The 24,189-nt window shown below is 46.7% G+C and overlaps 1 protein-coding gene across 1 annotated transcript; it reads right to left on the bottom strand.

Moving 5' to 3' along the window:
- Positions 1-725: 725 nt before the first annotated feature.
- LOC136517050 (ruBisCO large subunit-binding protein subunit alpha) lies at positions 726-4,543 on the bottom strand. The gene is made up of 7 exons (XM_066510563.1): positions 4,143-4,543; positions 3,087-3,208; positions 2,770-2,977; positions 2,513-2,658; positions 2,084-2,390; positions 1,274-1,725; positions 726-1,180 (listed from the first exon to the last, which is right to left on the bottom strand). The coding sequence occupies exons 1-7, from the start codon at positions 4,375-4,377 to the stop codon at positions 908-910; spliced, it is 1,743 nt and encodes a 580-aa protein (XP_066366660.1). The 5' UTR covers positions 4,378-4,543; the 3' UTR covers positions 726-907.
- Positions 4,544-24,189: the final 19,646 nt, after the last annotated feature.

The raw sequence follows: 24,189 nt of genomic DNA, 5'->3' as shown, positions 1-24,189 counted from the left end.
CTAGAGATCAAACCCAACTTTCTATGGTTTAATATGTTGATTCGTGAGGTAGGACGAAGTGAGAAGAGAGAAAACCCGAAAGGGAGGAGGAAGAAAAGGAAGAAACCTCGAGCAGGAAGGGTGAGGCTGGTTTAAAACACCACCACGGCGCCATAGATCTTGACGTCAAGCTCAGCGCCAATAATCTTGGTGCCATGCTCGATGCCAAAAATTATGGCCATGTTCGGCTTACCCCATATTCGGCTTGTTTTTTTCAGCCGGAACAGTGTTTTTCTCTCACAACAATTCAACCAGAACAGTGTTTTTCATCCAGTTTCAGCCAAGTTTCAGACCAGCGAACGAGGCCTATGACGCCATGGTGGTTGCCATATCAACGCCACGTCTACGTTGACGCCTACGTCAGCCAAGGACCTTGGCGCCAAAGGTTCTAGCGCCGAAACGTGTAATCTCAACGCCAAGGCGCCGAGCCGAGGGTCTAGATTTTAAATGCATACCTCCAGGGGCAGATTTATGAAAATCTTTTAGAAAAAGGGCAAAAAAAAACAAAAAAATTGGCTTAAAACAAGTCCTTGTACCAGTTGCTCGTCTGCACCAACGTAGAGCAAAACTCCAGAGTCCAATTCCTCTCCGCACTTTGCAAGAGCAAGCACAATCATCCTGGCTCAAATTCCATGCAATTCGTTCACTACGAGCAGTTGAGTACCAACCAAAACAGCGCATAGCAATTCGCCTCATGGATCCCACATTGATTCAATTTATTCTTGCCCACGCACGACAAAAATTGTTTATCAGTTCTCTCCCTTGTCACTCTAATGATCACCACAATTTTTTCTTTTTTGCACGCTCGTGCCTGTTCCGTGCCTAGTAAAACTGTTTTCACTAGTAAGTATTACATGGTGAACGAACCCTAGGGTGCTGCTGCAGCTGCAGGAGCCTTCTGGGGCTTCTCCACAACGATTGCCTGGGTAGTCAGCACCATTCCAGCCACCGAGGCGGCGTTCTGCAGGGCGCATCTAGTAACTTTGGCAGGGTCGATCACACCAGCCTCCACCAGGTTCTCATGCTTGTCCGCCATGGCGTTATAACCAAACTCCCATTCGTTTTCCCTGATTTTATCCACAATCACCTCGCCTTCCACCCCAGCATTATGCGCTATCAACGCTGCAGGTGCCACCAAAGCCTGAAAATAACCAGTAATATGTATCAACAACATTTCTTAAAAAAAATATAAAGAAAACCATAAAATCCAGATGCTAAGAACAACAAACAATACCTTCTGAATGATATCAGCACCAAGGCGCTCTTCAGGATCATCCAACGTCTCCTTGATAGCCGGTACGAATGTTGATAGATGAACATAGGCTGCACCACCTCCTGGAACAATACCTTCCTCTATAGCTGCAAAAGTTGCATTCTTTGCGTCCTCTATGCGGAGCTTGCGGTCCTCAAGCTCTGCCTCGGTTGAGGCTCCAACCTTGATCACAGCAACTCCACCAGAAAGCTTTGCAATTCTCTCTGCCAACTTCTCAGAGTCATAAGCCGAGTCCGTCTGAGAAAGCTCTCTTTTCAGCTGAGCAATTCTGGCCTGGATATCATCTTTGCTAGCAGCATCTGCTATAATGGTCGTCGAGGAACTTGAGATTGTAACTTTCCGAGCTATGCCAAGCTGCTCCACTGTTGTATTCTCAACTAGTAGACCAAGATCTTTGGATTGATATTCAGCACCTGAACAAAAGATATACATGCAGAAACAGATCAGAAAACCACTGGACTTTCAAGTTCAAGTTAGAAAATCTATGCATGTGTTATTTCACAAGGTCCAATCAATTCGTTGACACCAAACACAATTCTTGTGCTAAGATCATCATCGATTGGAACTTACCATTACAAAGTTTTTATTTCTACCTAAACAATAAGGAATACCATTAAGCTTGACCATATTCTAGTAGCAAACAGAGGTGTATTGATTCAAACAGACAATGGCAAGCGGGGGGAGGGGGGGATATTGGTTGACAATGGTAAACATCATAAGAATACTGACCAGGGTACAAACAAACTTGCAGAAAGCAGCGAGTAGTTTTACCTGTAACAATGGCAATGTCCTGAAGAAGAGCTTTACGCCTCTCGCCAAAACCAGGAGCTTTGATTGCAGCCACATTTAGAATTCCTCTAAGCTTGTTTACGACTAATGTTGCCAGCGCCTCACCACTTACATCCTCTGCAATTATAAGAAGTGGTGCTCTTAACTGTGTTGTCTGCTCCAACAGAGGAATGATTTCTTTTATCGATGATATCTTCTGATCAGTGACAAGAATCCGAGCATTTTCAAACTCAACAGTAGATTTTTCAGGATTGGTGACAAACTGAGGGGAGATATATCCTCTGTCGAGCTGCAGGCAGAAGGGAGAACTATTTCAGCACCAAGAACGACAAGCTTTACATATTAATAAACTACAAAACAGAAAACAGGCATCAGCCAGGGAGCAGTCCTTGCTAGGCTAATATATATTACCTCCATCCCTTCTTCAACTTCAACTGTCGTCTCAAATGATGATGATGACTCGATTGAGAGGACACCATCAGGGCCAACCTTGTCAATAGCTTCAGCGATCATAGTCCCAACAAATTCATCATTTCCAGCTGATATGGCAGCAACAGCTGAAAGGAAAAGGCAGCAACATTTTATAAAGCATGTCCTCCTTTCCCAAGGTATAAGATCCATTTGCAAGCTTGTGAAAAGAGACCATAGATGTGTCTAAAAGGTCAGACCTTTAATATCCCCGCTACCCTTGACTGGCCTGGACTTCTTCTCAAGTTCCTCCACCAATTTCTGAACAGTCTTATCGATGCCCTTCTTAACTGACACTGGATTTGCCCCTGAAGTAATGCTCAACATACCCAATTTTATGATTTCCCTAGCGAGAACAGAGGCGGTAGTGGTTCCGTCACCGGCCGAGTCATTCGTCTTGCTAGCAACCTTTCATTTGGCAGACAGATAAATGCATGAGTTACGCCCATGCGTGCTGAACTTGCGCAAGATAACAAATAAAATGAAGCAGATAAGAGGTAGAGGGAATCGTGCTTACCTCACGAATCAATGCGGCACCAGCGTTCTCCATGGGATCAGCGAGCTCAATAGCGCGAGCAATGGTAACTCCATCATTAACCACTTTGGGGGTTCCAAACTCATCCAGGACAACATTCCTTCCTGCCAGTACGGAACAATATGGAAACCAAGTGAAAATCAGCCCAGGCGTTGAAAGAGACCATAGGAGGAGGTGGGCAACAAAAGACCGGTTTTTGGAAACCCAAACATCATCAAGACACATCAAAGGGGAAAAAGCAACACAGCTCACAAGTAAAAAGGTGATAGTGTCACTGTCACATCTGAGTGTTTTGCTGTAGGATATGATAGGATGTGAAACTGAAAACATAAATGAAAGAAAGGCTGCCGGAGACAAGTACACTGTGCAACCTTTTCCATGTCTAGTAATAATAGGCAAAAGACAAAGGGCCGGTGTTAACATGGTTTAGTTGAACCAGTTTGGCTGCAGCACCAACTAATGACCTAGCACAGCAGCATGTTGTGAAGCGGAATTACCAAAAACTCGTGAGTCGTAATAATGTGAACTAGTTAGAAGTAATAATAATCCTTCCGAGGTAGTAGTACAGAAATCGTGGGATATTATGTGATGATATCCTAATAAACTAAATAAATCGTGGGGCAAAAGAGTAGAACAGAGCATGCATGTTTGGCTTGGGCAGTATGGAAGAACAGGAACAAGATGGCAATCGAAAAAGAATTTCCCACTAATCCAGATGTGGACAGACCTGCTAAAGGGGAAGGACAGAAACAAGATGAAGCAGAGGGTTCATTGCTTGATCGAGTGGATGAGTAAGAATGAGCCGATGAACGAGCCTTCTTCTGACACTATGTTCATGCTAATTCTCCGTAGACAGTGGTGAGAGGTTTAGAGAGTTTGTTTGTTCTATCTTAAATTAATTGGCTTTCTTAAAAGCAGACATATTCTCCTTTCAAAAAAAAAAAAAAGCAGATTCCCAAAAGATAAATACTGTAGAGCAGAGCACAGCGGCACGGCAGGAGCACGAGAGAAGATGAAGACGGAGATGAGAGAATAGACCTCTGGGTCCGAGGGTGACGCCGACCGCGGCGGCGAGCTTCTCGACGCCGGCCTGAAGGGAGGTTCTGGAGGCCTGGTCGAAGGCGATCTCCTTGGCGGAGGCGCGCACGAGGAGCTGCGGGCGACGGCGGGCGGCAGCGGGAAGCCTGGCGGACGAGGCGGCCCTCCTGGTCCTCCGGAGGAGAGCGGAGGTACCGAGGAGGAGGCCGTAATCTGTGGTGGGGATGGTGGCCATGCCTGCCCCTGCTTGGGGTCTAGCTAGGGTTTTGTTTTGGGGATTGGCAGCGGCGGGGGATCTACTCTGTGCAATGATGGCTTGCCTCTCTCTGGCTGCTGCGCCTGCGACTACTCCCTCCACTATACTCTATAGTGGCAAACGTGCAGGCCCACAGGGGAGCGACCCGGAGGCTTCTCGAGGGTACGGTACGCAAGCCTTCTTTCTAGAACATTCCAACGAAGCATCCCTTCCCTTTCAATTTGGGTGAAAGATCGTTGGGACGTACATCCATATGTTTCTTTTTCACGCAAGATGTATACTCTCTCTCTCTATATATATATAAAGCTCATCATATTTATTTATTCATCTTATATATAGGCCGATTGAATAATAAGGCTGGCATATATACAATCCTCACAGGACATCTTATTGATGAGTTATTTATTCTTCAATTCCTCATCACGTACAGGACATCTCATTGATGAATTATTAATACAAATTCCTCATCCGTGAGACTGACAGCCATTTGACGAAGGGTACTGTGTTAACTGTTTCCATCCAAGTTCATGCATGCATGCATTATTTGTCCAAGAACAAAATAAGAATGAGCATGAGCCTCTCTTTCTCTCTGTACAAAAGGGATAGTGAGTATCATCTACTCTGTACGTAGCACTGTACATGTCTCTCCTATGACTCTATGAGCGAGGGCAAGGGCAAGGGCAATTAGTCAGCCTGGGCACATTGAGATCGAAAACCGAACCCCGAACCGAACTGAACTGTCGGTTTTTCGGTTTCGGCTTCGGTTTTGTATTCTGGGAACTTCGGTGTTCGGCTACGGTGTCGGTTTTTGACTTGAGTGGAACCGAACAATAGCGGAACCGAAGTGAGCAACAATCTCCGCTTCCCCGATCTTGGATGCAGCCCACCAAGGCCCACAACACACCGCTCTGGGCACTTGGGTAGGCCTGAGGCCTCTCCTGTCCGACTCCCTCTCCAGTCTCCCTCTCCCTCGATTCGCAGACGTCGTCGGTCTAGGGCTGGGACCCGGGATGGGGGGCGCTCCTTTCCAGGTCCTCCCAGTCGTAGGCCGCATCAGCTCTCCTCGCCCCCTCCGCTCGGCAGGGCCTTGGTTCCTGTGCGTCCGGACCTCGCCCGCTCTGCTCTGCAGGTTCGTCGAGTCCTAACCCCGTCTCAGATCCGAGTCCCTCTCTCTCCCACGGTCCCACCCGACTCGGCGACTCCCCATCCAAAACCCTAAAACCTGGCGGCGGTGGAGGCGCGACTAGGAGGCGGTCTGGCAGAGCGCGGAAGTGGCAGCGGGCGCCGGGCGAGGCGAGGCGCAGAGAGCCAGAGACACAACTGCTGCGAGCTGCAGTGGCCCGGGCCCGGCATAAGGAGGAGCCGCGGAGGGCGGAGGCATGCTTGGTGGCTGCGCCATGGGGCTGCTTCACGGCGCGTCGCTGATGCGAGCAGGTGGCGATGGCGGTGCTGCACGAGTGGAAGGTGGCGCCGGCGACGCATCCGCTGCTCGAGGCGGAGTTCCGTGCATCGCGGATGCGTGCGACTGCGAGGCAGTGGAGGTAGACTCGGTTTTCTCAGTTTAAACTGAAAAACCGACGTAAAAAACCGAAACCGAAATGGTCGGTTTTGCATTCTCTGATTAATCGATCGGCTTCTCATTCTTGAAAACCGAACTTTTGAGGAACCGAAAAAACCGAACCGAAGTGTCAGTTTAAACCGAACGCCCAGGCTGAGCAATTAGCGCCCTCCGTTCGTCATAAGTCAGTCACATAGACCAATAGAAAAAGCCTCGGTACGTTAGCGCGCTGCTATAATCTTAGAAGGGCCACCAGCTTTCTTTGGCGCGTTCGGCTTACCCCATATTCGGTTTGATCAACTTCTTTTTTCAGTCGGAACAGTATTTTTCTCTCACAATAATTCAGTCAGAACAGTATTTTCAGTCAGTTTCAGCCAAAATTCTGCCAGCCGAACGGGGCCTTTTTGTTCTCCAAAACCGGCAACTCTGCACCATCAGACAATAATGATGAAATCAAACACTCAACAAATAGGTCAACATACTAAATGGTGCCATGTAAGAGCTTGTTTGGTAGAGCTTCGTCTGATTCTGATTCTTTACGGAAGCTGATTCTCTTTGATTCTTTAACATAAACTCTTAAATTCATGATTGAGAATCAATTCACAGAATTAGGAGAAGCTACTTTTTTCATCTCTCATCCTCTTAATTCATTTTAGAAAATCACTTCATGGAATCAGTAGAGAATCACTTCTCGCGCACCTCCTGCTGGATTCAGTTGAGAATCAGCTCTAAGAGCTCTGCGGCCTAATACCTCCTTCTGGATATATGGAGTTGTAGTGCACGTGAGCCCAAAAACTCAAGCATACAACCGTGCACAACAAGACTTCTGAGTTTACATAACCAAATCATTCTCACTTCTACTCATCACCAAAACACCATGCAGAAATATGTCCAAGAAAAAAAGATTTACTTAGGCAAACAATACTCATATTTTGATGTGAGGGCAGGCACCTAAGTTTCACGATGAAGCCGATTAAATATTTGTTACAAACTCAATAACAATTAAATTAGAAAATAAACATTACCTCTTTTGGATTTCTCAACAACAGGAAGAATCTCAATGTAACATGTATCTCCGAATGATGTTAGGATGAAGATCTTTACACCGTACTGCAAAAGCGAGTGCACACACTTGAGTTTCATATCATATATACAATAAAAAAGGACTAATAGTATACCATGATCCTAGTCCCATAAAAATAAACAAGACAGACAGACTTCTTTGAAAAGTTTTTTGTCCAATCAAAGAAATTCTAATGTACTCCTAGTTCTCATACTAGGCACCAACCATGCAATGCAATGTAAACCCATAACAGAGATAGCATGCTAGCAGAAGAAACCAGGTTGTAGATGATATACTTGAAATAACATGAATGTTGGACAGAAAGATCAGCCAATTAGAGAAACAACAACTGTAACATCATTGTTAGTTTTATCTTATTTGCTGATTGTGCCTACATTGAAAATAAAAGTTGTCTAAATATGCTGACCACTCATTTCACGAGCTTCGCCAATTCCCACACCATCGACTATGCCTTCGCCAACATTTCGGCAAGAGGTCCCGCCAAGGGCTTTGGTGTCATCAACAACACCTCCATCAACAGTTCGACAAGGTGTCCACTTCACCTTCGCCAAAAATTTGGAGTGGAGCGATCGCCATCGACATCTTTGAAAGAATTTCTCACAAGTGCTAGCCAAGAAGGGTTGGCGAGGAGCGCATTGGATAAGCAATCCACCCAAAGCCAAAAGCTTTGCCTAGCGCCCATGAATGAAAGCTTGAAGACATGTCGTGATCGTGTACAACTACTTCGCTTACGTCGACAGCTTCGCCTGCTTCAACTACATCAATGTCTTTGGTGAAGGCTAAATTGCAAAGCTAGGTACCAAGGGCTCAAGGTCAAAGGAGCAAGCTGCCAAGGATAGGATCAAGGAGATTAGAGCGAAGGTTGCCACTGAAGACTAGCCAGAGACAAAGTAGTCCCAGACTATCTATATAAAGGTGAAAGTTGTGTGCCGAGTCTGAGTTGTAATTGGAACGCGCTTTGTTATATTCAGCTATTGGGTCTTATACTTTTGATCCTATTGCATAGCTTAGAAGTTCGCAAAATAATATATATTTGGTGGGCATTTGTAGCCTTTAGTGGTATTTTTGTAAATACAAACCTCACTGGTCCATTTATAGCCCCTAGTGACATTTTTTATAAATACTAGCTCCACTATAGGAAATAAGGAAAACATCCCCTTCCACCTCTCCTATAAAAGGGGTAGGGGGAGAGGGGCTGAACTGGTCACTTATGTTGCTCTCTCCTTTTCTCTCCCTTCGGCTCTCTTGGTTTGGTGACAAATCGACAAAAAAGATAGTAGAAACTGTAATAGTGCACAATTGAATGCCTTGTTCGCTTGACTGATAAGCCATGACTGAAAGTACTGTTAGCTGATTTATTGTGAGAGAAAAATATTGTTCGTTGGCTGAAAAAGTACGGCTTATAAGCCAAGTGAACAGGGCAGATTTTTTTGAATGTTAGACAACATAAAAAGTGTATACCTCATAGATGCATATTGCCGAATCACCATAAGCTAAGGCAAAGAACTAGATCTCGGGCCTGTAAAATTTAGTGTGAGTTTTAAATAAAATAGAGTAAAATGAAACAAGTGTAATATACTATGCATGAATGCGTACCAAGTTAGCAAAAAAGGGGTTATGAATATATTCTGTTGTTATTAATGTCAGTCTGCGATTAGCATAAAGTATTAGGTGTTATCGATTTATAAAAAGTAACTGACTACCATTATTAGCGGTTAAGAAAACAACTAAGGGTTTTTGTCTCATATCGGTCTTCCATAAGTTCAACTTTTCATCAGAATTGTTTAAATGTCCAAAGGGGCCAGCCTGTGCCGCTCTGGCCTACGTGGCTGCGGCCAATTTTGCTGTTGATATTGCTTTTTAGGACTGCCACCATGTCAAGTACATCTGTAGTAGCAATATAGGTTCCTGCTGCTACTGCTCCAACCTTAGCTGTAGCCTGCAGCTAAAGATAGTTGTGCACCAACCAGAAAGTTACTAGCAGTCTGTGCAATCCATGAGGCTCTCGAAAATAGTAATGGCTACAGCTGCTGGTGCTGCTACTGCCACCTCCGCCTCTGGTGGTGGTGGTGGTGGTGGTGGTGGTGGTGGTGGTGGTGGTGGTGACACTTCTTTAGTCCTTCTGATGCTCCAAACAAACCAGCTTCAACATCTCCGATTGTATCAATAGAATAATCAATCTCTAAGTGCGCATGACCGTTTCATCGACACTCTAGAAGCCCAACTATATCTCCAAGATAACGTACTCCTGCCTCAAGAAATGCAACCAAAATATTTTCCAAGGTTTTGGGTCTACCGGGCTTCCACGGTTTATATCGAAGAACGGTATGTAAGTGGGTATTGTGGCAGAACCGCCTAATCTAATGCCCTCTCAAGAGTACTTATCTTTTATTAGACACTAAGTACCCAAAAGAGTGCACTAAATCGTGTTGTTCTGTCGAGCACACCCCAATGAAGAACTCAAAAAACCATATTTTTTCATCAGGATCATAAATGAGAGAATAAAACTTACAACATTCTTAACCATTTCTTATATCACTTTATTACAACATTATAGTACTTAAACAAGTTGAATGCAATACCAAAATTAAGACAGTTTTATATGTAAAAAAGTTTATATATTTTAGGTTTATATTTTTATCTTGCAGTGGATGAATCATAAAACTTTTCTTCTAAAAACTTTTAGTGAGGGTTATAAGTAAACACTGTGGTCGTAGCGTGAAAGGAATCATCTCTGAGCCCACCAGGAGGTTTTCACACACAAAACTCATCTACCATCCATCGGTCACCTGCAACAGGGGGAATAAAACCCTGAGTACTCGATTGTACTCAGCAAGACTTCTCGATAGAAAAAAGACTCCAATGATATGCAAGGCATATTTGGCTTATGGGTTATTACATCTACGGAAGCATTACTAAACGTGCGTCCTTATATTTAATTTTATTAGCAGTCATCATTAGTTCATTAACTATCCCTTCTATTTAAGCACATATGCTACTTTCAAGCAAGTGGTAAGCAATCAGAACCATTTTATCACCTTTCAATTTCAAGTTCTTACTACGGTGCTAGACCATAGCCAAGTCGGTACCGCCTCACAGAAACGGCAATTCATGAATCAATGTATCCCAGCTGGGTACCCCAAAACACACGCCTTGCTTGTACCCCAGGCACAAACGAGACTAACCCATTCCACTCCTATCGAGGGGTCCAGGTCTCCGTCCAAACATGGACTCTAAGCCCCCACACTTGAGACCCGGTCTTAGTATGGTGCTTAGACCTTCACCTTTCCCCACCTTCAATCAGTCGGTCCGGAAAGAGTCAAAACCCACAACAAGAGTGTAACGAGCCTTCCCACTCCCATAAGCAAGTATGTGCTCAGGATAATAAGTCTGTGACCTGATTACTATCCACAACAACGGATGGTCCTCAATCGACATAGGCGGAACAAATCCAACTCGAGCCTCACTCGAATGCCTAACCAAGTCCAGATCTAAAGTACTATTCCGCTCGGTCTCCAATTATCATCATGATATATATATATATATATATATATATATATATATATATATATATATATTCCATGTGATAGTAATATGATAATAACAACAATAATATCTTTCCTATCTCTCACCCGATCAAATTTTAGGTTTTGAAAAGAGTTATGAAACTCGTAACTCATTATGAGCTCCGATACCACCTGTGGCAGAACCGCCCGAAATAACACGCTTTTGGAGGCGCTCGTCTTCCACTAGACACTAAGCACTCCAAAAATTAGCTACATCGGATAGTTCTGTCGAGCACACACCAAGGGAGAACTTGAACAATCTACATTTTTCACCTAGGATCCAATAATGAGTACGAGCTTACAATACTTAGTCCATTTCATATAACAAGAGTTCTTAGAAATACATTATTACAATACCAAGTTTAGAGTGTGGAATTTAAACAGCAGAATTGAAATAAACATCTAACGATAAGATACAAGGATCTATCTGTGCCTACCAGAAGAATCCTCCACACAACAGCCACTTCTCAAGCTGCACTTGCAACAGGGGTAAATAAACCCTGAGTACACAATGTACTCGCAAGACTTACCCGCCTAGTGGAAATAATTTCTCGACTCTAAAGGATGTGATAAGCTTTATGGTTTGTTGGGTTTCCTTTTTGCGAAAAGCATTACTAGTAGTGAATCCTTATGTATGTATTTTATTAGCAGTCATGATTAGTTCATTAGCCAACCATTCTATGTAAGCACATGTTCTACTTTCAAGCAAGAGTTGAGCAATCGGATCCATTCATCCCCTTTTCATCTTCCAGTTCTTACTACGGTGCTAGATCATAGCCAAGTCGTACTGTATCACACGATGATTCGCGAACCAATGTATCCCAGCTGCCCAAAACACATGCCCCGCTTGTACCCCAGGCACAAGCAAGACCAACCCACCACTCTCCTGTCAAGGGGTCCAGGTCCCCATCCAAACTTGGACTCCAAGCTCCCACTCCTGAGTCCTGAACTCAATGTGGTGCTTAGACCTCCACCATCCCCGTCTCTAATCAGACAGTCTGGAAAGAGCCGGAACCCATGACAAGAGAGTAACGAGCCTTCCTACTCCCATAAGCAAGTATGTGCTCAGGATAATAAGTCTATGACCTAACTAGAATTCACAGCAACGGACTGTACTTAATCGACACGGATAGGGAAAACAGTGTAACCAAGCTATGCCCCGTTGGCCATGGGACACAACCTATTATACCCACCAATACTCATACCATATTACTGCCCGATCTCCATTTCCTTTCACCATTTTATCATGAGAGTAATAATAATAATCTCCTATTGTGAGTAACAGCAGGTTACTCACGTTACCGATAGCCCAAGCATAACAGCTACTCGACCTATGCTAGTAGGACTCATAGGTAGGTTATCTATGCATGTAGTTTCAATATAAATCCTGTAAGGTAAATGCACATCACACACACACACACACACACACACACATATATATATATATATATATATATATATATATATATATATATATATATATATATATATATATATATATATATATATATCCAGTGATCATTCAAAATAAGGGTTATACACCGGCCACTGTTCGCCTAAACGGTCGTTTAGCCCGTTTAAACACCGTGTAAACACTACACGGTGGTGCGTCATTTCCGTTTAATCACCCATTTACCCTGTTTAATTGTCCGTTTAGCCCATTTAATGGGACGTTTTGCCCAAATAATGGCTAAACGGTAGGTGACCGACTATTTACCGTTTAGCGTTTAGGAAAACACTGACACCGGGGCTTGCCTTAGGAAGGCGGGGTGTCAGCTAAGTCAGTCAATGATGGCTCTAGGACCTCCTCCTACATGAGGACCTCCTCCTCATACTCCTTGATCACCTCTTCGTACTCCTGCTCTCCAGCGGTCATGAACTCCATCAACTCGTTCTCTTCATGCATGCAATGATGATGCAATACTTAGTATTTTGGCAACAACAACTCTTAAAATAAGAATACACATGCTAAGCTACTAAGCTAGCTCTAATGACTAAGATACTAAGCTAATCATTATCTCTACTAAATAGATTTCAAGCTTACCCTACAAGTGCTTAACTTCTGTAAACCAACATAATGCCATTATTCCTTTAGCCTTAATGGGTATTTAGCTACCATATTAAGTAGTCTATTCTAGGGCTAAAAAATTATAGTGAACACATAATAATACCAAAAAACTACCATAAACATTTCAGGATTAAAGCTATCACCAATTTACCAAAAAAATGCCTACAATATTTAACCTAATAATATTAAGCACTCTCAAATGATTTAATAGCTCCTGGTATCAACATATATATGTATGAACTAAATGTACTAACAGATAGAGCACAATTTTAGGAACTTAACAAAATTTGATGCATAATTTTTGGATACCTACATGATTTTATATGATTTACCAAAGATTAGCTTAAAATTAAATCAGAAAACCATTTCTAATTCCTTATGAAAAAGAAAAACGAATTCTCCCGCGTGGCCCACGTGAGGCTGGCCTACAGCGTGAGGCGACCCACGGCGGGCGAATCCTGGGCGCGCTAGCATATTAGCAAAAATGCCCCTAGACTATGAACAAAACAACCAGCAGTCCACGTTACTATTCCTAAAGACAATACCTATGCAAAAGGACCCTTGTACTCTCTCCACTTTACAATGGCATGGTCCTTGGCCTCCCCCATGTGGTCCGGCGCGGCAAGCGGTGGCATAGGCGACACGAGGCAGCAATGGGTGGATGCAACGGTAGCGATAGTGCAGCCGTGACGGCACCAATTGTAATAGAACCGCCCAATTTATACAAGATCAAGTACGGCTGTCCCCGCTAACACGTTGACACACACATACTTTCACTCATACAAACCCGGTAGTCCACCGAGTGTCCCGAAAGACCTCGGTAAATCAACATCACAACCAAGATCGCTTGATTAAGCAAATACACATCACATACATAGGGTTGCAGCGGAAATAATATTACAAGTTTGGGTTTCAAAATCGATTAGTGAAACCAACATAGCTTTCAAAAGATTACATTAATATATGTTCCAAATACATTGCTAGCATAAGTGACATCATCCGACAAAAGCATATAGACAAGAAGTAACTATAGAATCATCGAGCCCACCAGCGGTTAGCCACCATCTTCAACAGGCCGAGAACTTCACCTGCAACATGGTGGGATAAACCCTAAGTACGAGAAGGTACTCAGCTAGACTTACCCGTCAAAACCAGAAATAAATGACACCAAGGGTCATGCAAGGCTTATGAGGTGGGCTAGCTTGACACAGTTGCATAAAAGAGCTTATGAACATAGTGACCAATATAAACTTAGCATCAAGTTTATCATCATTTACCTATCCACTAGATTAGCACTTGTACTAGAGCACTCACTTATTAGGAGCAAACAATATTAACCATAGCAGGTGTAATAAGGCTGTCATCATCATACCATCATTCTTGAACCATTATATTATTTAGTGTATCTATTTTGGAGATAAGCCCGTCAAGTTCTCACTAACCGGTGAGAGACGGCGACTTGAATCGAATTACAACTCAGCTGAGGGGGTATTCCTAACTCTCACCCTGGCATACTTTACAAGGGTAGCCGTGGGTCACCTTTGGTATAATTTAGGAACCAAATTCGTGGGTTCGATCAGCGCCAGCACTCTCAGGGATTACCCTTCTGCCAGGACGATCAGGACTTTTAAATCACCTGCCCTTGGACTCACGCCTATGGCTCCCTTCCGAGGCATACTTTATACTTATCAACTCCCGGTCTGAGGTGAGCTACTCGGCTTCGTGGTCGATCTCCAGACCCGGCCAACTAAGAGAGAGGCATGCGTTCAACATGAATAGGTCCTAGCACTTGCTTAGTCCTTCCATCTTCGGGATAGATCCATCAAACGCTGTCTTCGGGTTTGGCTCCAACATCTCATCCTTACGTGGTGCATCTAGCGCACCTAGATGAGATGCAATATACAAGTGCATCAATATGAAGAATAGTACCATGAGACGCATCACAAAATAGCAAGCAAGACAAGCATAGTTTATACTAACATACTTAAGTACTTTGCGATGCTTAACTTAAACATCACACAATCTATCATGCTAAGATGGCAAAGAAGACGACAACGCCAAGCATGACACAAATTTCCCAAGATCTCAGGTGCTCTAACTCAGTCATCATTCAAGGCATAAGTCACACTTAACAATATACAAGCAAACACTATAATTGGAATCTGCCAATTTCTGGACAAGCAAACAACAGCTATAAGATTTAGCTATAACTGGAGTTACACAAATCCAAATGACTTGCAAGAAGACATTTTGGAAAGCTTATGAAATTATCTACATTTAATCTATAACCATCACATCATGATTCCCAAGTTAAGTAGGTCTAAATTATACCTTTATAGAAACTGGTCCACAATTGACAGAGAGCAGCCATTTCTAAAACCCAAATTTAAACAGGCGTAACTCACAAACCACAAGGCCAAATACCACCAAATTTTAACAGCAGCTATACATGAATTATCTACAACTTTGTTATTATGACCAAAAGCTCATTCAAATCCTAACTAGATCAAACAGTAGCATCTTTCAGATCTGCTCAGAATACAATCAAAACCTGACAGAAGACTTAAAAGTCATGTAACTCCTACACTATCAGGACTATGGCCTTACAATTTGAACGCAAGTAAGATCATGAAATTTTCTACAACTTTTATATTCACTACAACCATAGAAAACATTATTTACACCACAAAAATAATTGCACAAGCAAAACTGCAAATGCAACCCAACAGCAGTGGTACGGAAAATTGATAGGAACTTCAGAGAAGCATAACTGGAGTTCTAGATCTACAACAAATATGAACCATAACTTTTTGAAAAGCTTAGGAAGTTACCTACAACTTTCTTATTCTGATATTAAAATAATTCTACAGTTAGAAGGGTCAATTAATCCAATGATTGCATCTCTATCCAAAACATAAACAGAAACTGACATGCCACTTTAAACAGCTATAAATGGAGTTATACATGTCCAATAAATGTGGTTCTAGACTTTTTAGAAAGATTATCAAATTATAAACAACTTTGTTGTAAACACCTCAAGCTAATTCTACTAGTAAGAAGACCCCACAGTAAGAACAAGGAAACCCTATCTGGGTTTGGGCAGCAACAGCCATAGAGATTTAAGCAAGTATAACTCAAGATCTACTTAACCAAAAATCATGATATTTAACTTTTTGAAAATCTTATGAAAAGTACTACAACTCATGTATTATCACCCAGACACGATTCACAACTTAACTGGGCCAATTAATTCAAACATACAGACCTATTCCGGATAGGAGCAAAGCAACATAGGGAATTTGTTATTTTTATAACTCTTAAACCATCAAGCCTACTCTCCTGAAATTTTTACCAGACATCAGACATCACCAGAGTAACACTCCATAAAAATTTCACCTATATTTGAGCACCGCAACTTCAGTTATGAAAAAGACAAGACATAACTAGTATTAAGAACCTAACTGCATATATCTATTTTTATAGCAAAATATTTAAACTAAAACATGTCATATTATAGATCTAATGCCTAGACAATTTCACAAGGATTCCAAAGAGTACTCATTTACTATTTTATGATATTTCTACTAATTGCTACGATTTTCCAAAGTTCCGCACAAAAATCTGCCATTAAAAGATTAAACCGAAAAGAAAACGCTTTTGCATTGGGAACCCTGGACTTTACTCAAATCAACCAAGCCCGTAAATGTAACTTCTTGTGTCTAGCTATTTTACAAAGTGAACACGTTAAAAAGTTTCTATTTACGATCAGACCCTTCTTCTTCCTTTTGACGGGGCAGAGACGGGAGACGCGCCGTCGTGGCCGGTTCGGCCGACCGGCGAGGGGCTTCGGCTAGCCGGGGAGGCGAGGGGGAGGCCGGCCGGTGGTGCAGCCGGGCCAGCCGTGGCCAGCCAGAGCCACGCCTGACCCTGGGCTCGGCCGGCAGAGGCTGCAGGAGGCCGGCTGCGGCAGCAGGCAACGCCGGCGACGGCGTGCTCTGCCGAGAGCAGGGAGGCGAGGGCGAACGAGGGAGAGAGGGGAGTGAGAAGCTCGGGCGTCCGCTTTGGAGGGCTCTGAGGTACGGCAGGAGGCCGGCACACGCGTCAATGGAGTGGGGCAAGCTCTCGCATGGCTGCCACGCTCATGGACACGCGCCGCCCATAGAGGCAATTCAGCGAACAGGTGGCGTGCGCCGGAGTGTCCGACGTGGGGCGCGCTTTTGGGCTAGATCTGGGCCAAATTAGCTATTAGGCCAAAAATGAAGTTTGCTCTACACGGCCTGCTCTACGTTTCTTATTTAATGTGCCTGATCATTTGAGCTCTGTAACAGCGAGTAATTAAGCCTCAAAGTGATACTGTCAACACATTCATAACGGTCACGGAATTTCACTTTCGGAGGTCAAAACTCGGTCAAACTCAGTGCAACTTTTTTCATGCTCTTCTCCATAATATATCCTTCAACTTTTATTTTTGGACCAACTCAAGTTGCTTAACAAATTTTGGAGAACGCGGAATGCCAACGTCGTTGCTTAGCGAAACTCCAGACTTAGAATAATTCTAAGTGCTGAAAACTGTAGCAGAATCAATCTTGTGACCTTTGTTTGTCAAGCTTAGATATAGATTTAGACTTGGGTCCTTAAATAAAGTTTGTAGTACACAAACTATACTACAACTTTTATTTAAGGTCAAACCTTGTATCTTGAATATAAACCATTCTTTTACTTTGGTCAAAGCAGCATCTCGTTAACCCTAGAATTAGAGTTTTCGACCAATTGAGGCCTTTTCTTGACATGTGCTCGACACAAACCCTTCATGACTTTGGTTGTAGAGTTCAATTAGAGTCATTTGGGCAAGGTTGCAAGGTTGGGTTGATGGCCTATAATTCCCTTCACTTACTAGCGCAATTCAAGCAAGAATGTAACTCATCATTTCATGCGACTTCTTGATTCCGAACTTCATGAAACTTTTCCACGGGTCTAGATGGATGCCTGTGGATGTAATGTACATGGAATAAGCATGTTTAACATTACTCTTGCATAATCTTAACAAGGGTCCATATGTAAGCAAATGTGCGTGGCCCAAGTTTAAGTTGGAGCTCCATCATGTAGATTTGATCTTGACACCTTCATTACCACTTGACATGTCATGTTTGAGCTCAAACCCATTGCTTAACTGGTGACAAACACCTGGAGTGTTACAGCCCTCCCCCCTTAAAGGAATGGCGTCCCGAGATTTGGTGCGAAAGACTTTTAAGGGAAGAGAAACATGTCATCCAGTTTCTAACATCAGTGATAGCATTAGGCTACTTAACTTCGGAGTATCAGAGAGGCTAATTTGGTCACAACACTTTCTGATACTTGCTCTTCGTCGTAAGTTGTTGTCTGAAGAATTTCCTTCATTGGCTTCCATAAAGCATTGTTACATTGGGAGGAATCCAAGATAGCACTGTCCTACGTACTTCATCCTCGATGTACGAAGAGTGATTCAAGCGTAGACCAAATACTTGTAACATTTACTTCCCTAGTGGATATAGCACAGAACTTATGGACTTTGCACTAGATCGTAGTCGGTTGACGGATATTCCTTGCAACGGTGCTATATTTGCTCCCAAGGTTTAAAAAGTAGTTCTCTACTAAAGTGGCTTGAGCATAACTTCTCGTAAAGGATGTGATCATAGACAGGGTAAACATCCTTTGAGGGCATGAGAAGCTAGTTAACCAATATCCAAACTGGTTGTAGCGGTGCACTCACTCATATGTCAACTGATGGAAAGCTACATAATGTTTCATGTGTGCAGTGCTCTTTCTCTGATAACAATACTGTATTACCTGAGTCAGTTGAGTGAGCGGTGAATGTGATAGCTGACTCTGTTGACTCAGCGTTTTCGACGACCATTATTTAAGGGAATTCTCGTATCCAAACGGCAACAATTATCTGAGTTGTATCTGAGGCAACCCCTTGGGTAAAACACATGGAAGACACCTTAGGCATGTCAGCATTGGAGAACCATTGATGCAGAAGGATGTTAGCGAGGCTTGGAGGGCAACATAAGTTGCAAGTAATCACAAAACTAGGGATTAGTTCACTACCAAGCAGGTTAAGTATAATTTGCCTTCGTGGTGCAGTTGCACAGCAAGTTGGGTTTACTTGCATCGTAGCAAAACCAGCTTTCTTAAACTATATTTGCCGTTGAGGCTTCCATTCTTAGGCCAATCAATATCTCAAAAACCATAATCCAAAAATCTATGGTTTGACACCTTTCCAATTACTTTCGAATTGCAAGGGCACAATTTAACTTCTAGAACACCTTGACTGCTCACGCATTGCTGATCTAAGAGGGCAAAAGCAAGGCACATAGGGGTACAATTAGTCTCCTCAAGGGTATGGAGGGTTGCCTAACATCAATACACCTACAAGTTGTAATTTCTTGGCATGAATTACAAACACAACCGTCTAATGCAAAGGATGATCGTAGTCACAGCGAAATTGCAGATTCTGTACCCTTTTGTTTTCTATTCATATATCACAAACTACTGCTCCAATATGCACAAATTTTGGTGGGCATGTAGATCCATGGGTCTTCTAACTACTCACCAAAATTCAACTCAACCAGACACCGTTTGACCATCCAAACAATTCATCTACCAAAATTGCTCTGTTCTAAAATGGCAGCAAACCGAGCCGACAAGATATCTCTCAAATCCGATGTTTTACTCAACCAATACTCAAACCAACTTAAGACATTGAAGGGTCCTAAGCAAGGAATGAGATCACCAAGTTTGGGGTCAATCCAACTTCGTTTGAGTCACTAATCGCCGGCTTGAAGATAACCGGTTTAGTGCCACAAAATCTGGACAGATTTCGTGTTCTCCCTTTTCTTTGCTTCACACGCTGAGGTGTGTGTTTTGCACTCTCTAACCCTTCTCATAGTAGCAGCAGCCTTTCCCTAGCTGAGGATGGGGGCTAGAGTTTTCCTCACATGCTTCTCTGGTAACACTTCAACCATCGTTTTAGACACTAACTTGACTATGCACAAGCATTGGACTTATGGCTATGTTTTCAAGACACAAAGCATACTTCACGTGGAGTGACAGTCCTACAAAGATAAGGGAACGTCTCTTATTATCCTTCTGTGCCTCATCCAATAGAATTCGGAACAATCCTGTCGGATACCGTGAGAAGGGGTACCCTAAGCAAGACCCAAAAAACGACTGCTTAGACTTCGTAAAGATCGAAACCAGCTAAACACCGCTGGCCTCGGCCGATTCTCCGACTCGCCCGAGGCCCCCTCACCACTGACCTCGAGCGATCCCCCACCAAAGGCCTCGGCCGGGCCACCGACCCTCCATCTCGCGCGAGGCAGGCTCGGCAGCACTCCGCTGCCTCTTCCTTCTCCCGTCCCTCTGACAAAACGTCGTGTCGCATTAACTCAGCCAACTGCTGCCCCTAACATCGGCCGCATGCTCGGCACAGTACAGCGGAATGGCCGACGGGACAGGAGGCAGGACTGGGCAGGGGTTACCCGCCACTGTGCTAACCACTATGCACATGGTTGATGCCCATGCCTCACTGAGCTGCCAACTCCTGCTCCGAGGACAACGCAGCATGGGGAGCCACGTCTGGGCTACTGTGGCCTCGGAATCAGTACCCAGGACCAATAATTCCCTCCAAGGCCTCGGCAGTTTGCTTCAGGGGCTCGGCAGCCTGAGGATCCATGTCCGTCGAAGCCCCCCGCGATGGCTCGGCCTCGGCACCTGCAGAGCCACAGCTCCCTATGACATCATCACACGATGACCTGCACGTCGCTCGGACTAGGCAGGGGTTACCCACCACTGTAGTAACCACCATGCACATGGTTAACGCCCATGCCTCATTGTGCTGCCAACTCCTGCTCCGAGGACAACATAGCGTGGGGAGCCACGTCTGGGCTACTGTGGCCTCGGAATCAGTACCCAGGGCCAATAACTCCCTCCAAGGCCTCAGCAGTTTGCTTCAGGGGCTCGGCAGCCTGAGGATCCATGTCCGCTGAGCCCCCCACGATGGCTCAGCCTCGGCATCTGCAGAGCCGCTGCTCCCTACGACGTCATCGCACGGTGACCAGCACGTCGCCCGCCATGTCCTGCATCAAACTGTACTGGAGCCCCACGACGCACAAGATCAAGTATGACCGGCGCGTCACTTCTGCACGACAAGGACGGGGCCACTCCATCGACCATACCACAACAGTGGTCGGCTACAGGGCTCGGACACGCCACCCCATTTACAGAAGCGCTATGTAGCAACCTATGTACGGTCCCAGTTCTCCCTTAGAGTATAAAAGGGAGGGACCGGGGCCATTTCTAAAAAAGGGCAATAAGCAGAAAGACGAGCACACCGATAGAACTACGCACTCCTACGCTGCTTGGGAACAACACCTCAAGTAGCCCGCGCCACCCTCACCGAGACCTGGGGCTAGCTCCCTCTCTCACCTAGCTTGTAACCCCCTACTACGAGCACTCCGGTGCGAGGAATACAAGATCGATCTCTCGGACTGGACGTAGGGCCTCGATTGCCTGAACCAGTATAAACCTTGTGTCTCTTTGCATCACCATCCGGGATTAGGGGCACGCAGCACAAATTCACTCGTTGGTTGAGGGACCCCTGGTTCCAAAGCACCGACAGTTGGCGCGCCAGGTAGGGGACTCTGCGTGTCAGCTTCGTCATCCTAGCAAGTTCCGGATGGCAGACCCCGTACGACCATTGCGTCTCGGCACCGTAGTTTGGTTCGGGAGCCTAGAGTTCATGTCTCTAGGACATGAGTACGACATGGTGCTCCTCACCCCTCGAGCCCCACCGACCAACGATGAAGTCGCGCCCTGGCAGCCCAGGCGCAGGCGGCGCCCGGGCGGCCGCTCTCGCCACGCTCGCCAGGCACGACGCGAGCAAGGCCACCCCGACGCTACGCGAGCCCAGGGGCGGCACGCCACTCCCCGCCGATACCCTACGACCAGCTGTTGGTACGGGGTCCCTGGCTGGGGACCTGTCTGGCCTGAGCATGGACGAAGGAAAATCGCCGGTGGCTCGCGGCGATGCCCAGTCGTCTAGCTCCGCTCCACCACTCCCTGAAGAGCCGACCCCGGCGGGGCAGAATATGGAGACGGCACCGTCCCCATACCCCTTTGGGTTGAGAAATGCCGCCGCCTCTTACGCCTACGCTTACGCTGCCACTCACGAGCACCCCTCAGAACGCCGCCAGCGCTTCGCTCTCGACCTGAGCACCCGCTCCTGACTCCTCGGACGAGGACGAGGCATGGCCCGGGGTGGATTTCTCCGAACTCCACAACCCTGGGGCTTTGCGCCAATTCTTGGCCGCAAGCGACTACTGCCTCGGCTACTCCGACTCCGACGACTGAAGGGACTTACGATCCATCTCGTGAGTGCTTCCACGTCGGGCTCAGGATGCCAAGGGCGGGCGAAGAGGACGAGAGGACAGGCAACCATTCCCCGCCCGGGCAGGGGCAGGGCGACGCCACACCTCCGCGTCTCGAAGCCCCGGCAGCACGGAACGAGAATCCCGTTCGCGGGGGGCATCGACGCCCAGACCTGGAGCAGCTCCGCGAGCTTCAAGCCAAGGTCGAACAAGACCGACTCCTTCTGCAACAGCTTCGGGACACTCTCGAGCAGGAGCAGCAAGGGCGCAGTGAGGGCGGAGGAGCCCGAGGGAGGGCCCGCGACGTCCATCACCGCATCAACGACAACGAGGGGGGAGAGCCACCCCCAATCTTTAATCGCGCTAGCCAGAATGTCGCAGCGGCTGCGATGCTGGTCCGAGCAATGCCCGAGCCCTCCACCACCGAGGGGCGACGGGTCCGCGGAGAGCTCCGCGACCTCCTCGAGACCGCAGCGGTGCAGCAGGCCGAAAGTTCCGCCTCCCGCCGGCGCGGAGGCACTTCGGAGCAACCCACAGCGCAACCTCGCCGGGGCCAGGATGCCTCGGTCCGTCCCGAGGCCGCTCGCGCGCCGATGGTCAACAGGGCCCCCTCGGTGCGCGATCGACCTAGGGACCAACGCGAGGCACAGGGCGACCACGAAGTAGTTGGCAGGCGACGGCGCCACGACGACGGAGCCGCCCGGGGCTACCACCCACACCGAGGCGGTCGCTACGACAGCGGTGAGGACCGCAGTCCTTCCCCTGAGCCGCCAGGACCTCGGGTCTTCAGCAGGGCCATCCGCGTTGCTCCTTTCCCCGCCCGGTTTCCGACAGCCGGCCAACCTCGCGAAGTACAGCGGCGAGACCAACCCGGAACTCTGGCTCAGCCGATTACCGCCTGGCCTGCCAACTAGGTGGCGCGGACGATGATCTGCTCATCATCCGCAATCTCCCTTTGCTCTTGTCGGACTCGGCGCGAGCCTGGCTTGAGCATCTCCCTCCCTCGCAAATCCACGACTGGCGCGACTTGGTTAGGATCTTCGTCGGGAACTTCCTAGGGCACTTACGTGCGCCCTGGGAATTCCTGGGATCTTAAGAGCTGCCGCCAGAAGCCGGACGAGTCTCTCCGAGACTTCATCCGGTGCTTCTCCAAACAGTGCACCGAGCTACCCAGCGTCGGCGACTCGGAGATCGTCCAGGCTTTCCTCTCCGGCACCACTTGTCGGGACTTGGTCCGAGAGTTAGGACGCAACGTCCCGCGCTCTGCTGCCGCGCTCCTCGACATCGCCACCAGCTTCGCCTCAGGGGAAGAGGCTGTCGGAGCCATCTTCCCCGACGCCGATTCCAAGGGTAAGCGGAGGGAAGAGGCCCCCTGAGGCCTCAGCCTCCCACCTCCCTAAGAAAAAGAAGAAGGGTCGCCCAGGGAAGCAGGAGGTCCTCGAGGCCGTCCATGTCGCCACAACAGATCGCAGGAATCCCCGAGGCCCCCGCGGCCCCAGGCTATTTGACGACATGCTGAAGAAGCCCTGCCCTTACCATCAAGGTCCGGTGAAGCATGCCCTCGAGGAGTGCACCATGCTCCGGCGTTACTACGCCAGGCTTGGGCTCCCCGACGACGATGAGGCCAGGAAAAGGGGCGCCGGCGAAAGGGACGGCGATAAAGATGATGGGTTCCCCGAGGTACGCAACGCCTTCATGATCTTTGGCGGACCCTCGGCATGCCTCACGGCGCGCCAGCGAAAGAGGGAACGCCGGGAGGTCTTCTCGGTCAAGGTGGCCACCCCCCGGTACCTCGATTGGTCTCGGGAGGCAATCACCTTTGATCAGGATGACCACCCCGATTATGTTCCAAACCCCGGGCAGTACCCGCTTGTCGTCGACCCGATCGTCGGCAACACCCGACTTACCAAAGTGCTCATGGACGGAGGCAGCGGCCTCAACATCCTCTACGTCAACACTCTGGAGCTCCTGGAGCTCGACCAATCGTGGCTCCGAGGCGGTTCCGCGCCCTTCCACGGCGTCATGCCAGGAAAGCGCACGCGACCCCTCGGGCGCATCGACTTACCCGTCTGCTTCGGCACTCCCTCCAACTACCGCAAGGAGGTCCT

Source organism: Miscanthus floridulus, chromosome 17 (assembly GCF_019320115.1).
Source record: "Miscanthus floridulus cultivar M001 chromosome 17, ASM1932011v1, whole genome shotgun sequence".
Classification (NCBI taxonomy): domain Eukaryota; kingdom Viridiplantae; phylum Streptophyta; class Magnoliopsida; order Poales; family Poaceae; genus Miscanthus; species Miscanthus floridulus.
This window is presented reverse-complemented; position numbering and strand designations above follow the sequence as displayed.

Coding starts and splice junctions, on each gene's coding strand:
- LOC136517050 (XM_066510563.1), bottom strand. CDS start 4,377: ATGGCCACCATCCCCACCACAGATTACGGCCTCCTCCTCGGTACCTCC. Junction 2,978..3,086: donor GTGCCGCATTGATTCGTGAG/GTAAGCACGATT, acceptor GCCAAATGAAAG/GTTGCTAGCAAGACGAATGA. Junction 2,391..2,512: donor AAGTTGAAGAAGGGATGGAG/GTAATATATATT, acceptor TTCTGCCTGCAG/CTCGACAGAGGATATATCTC.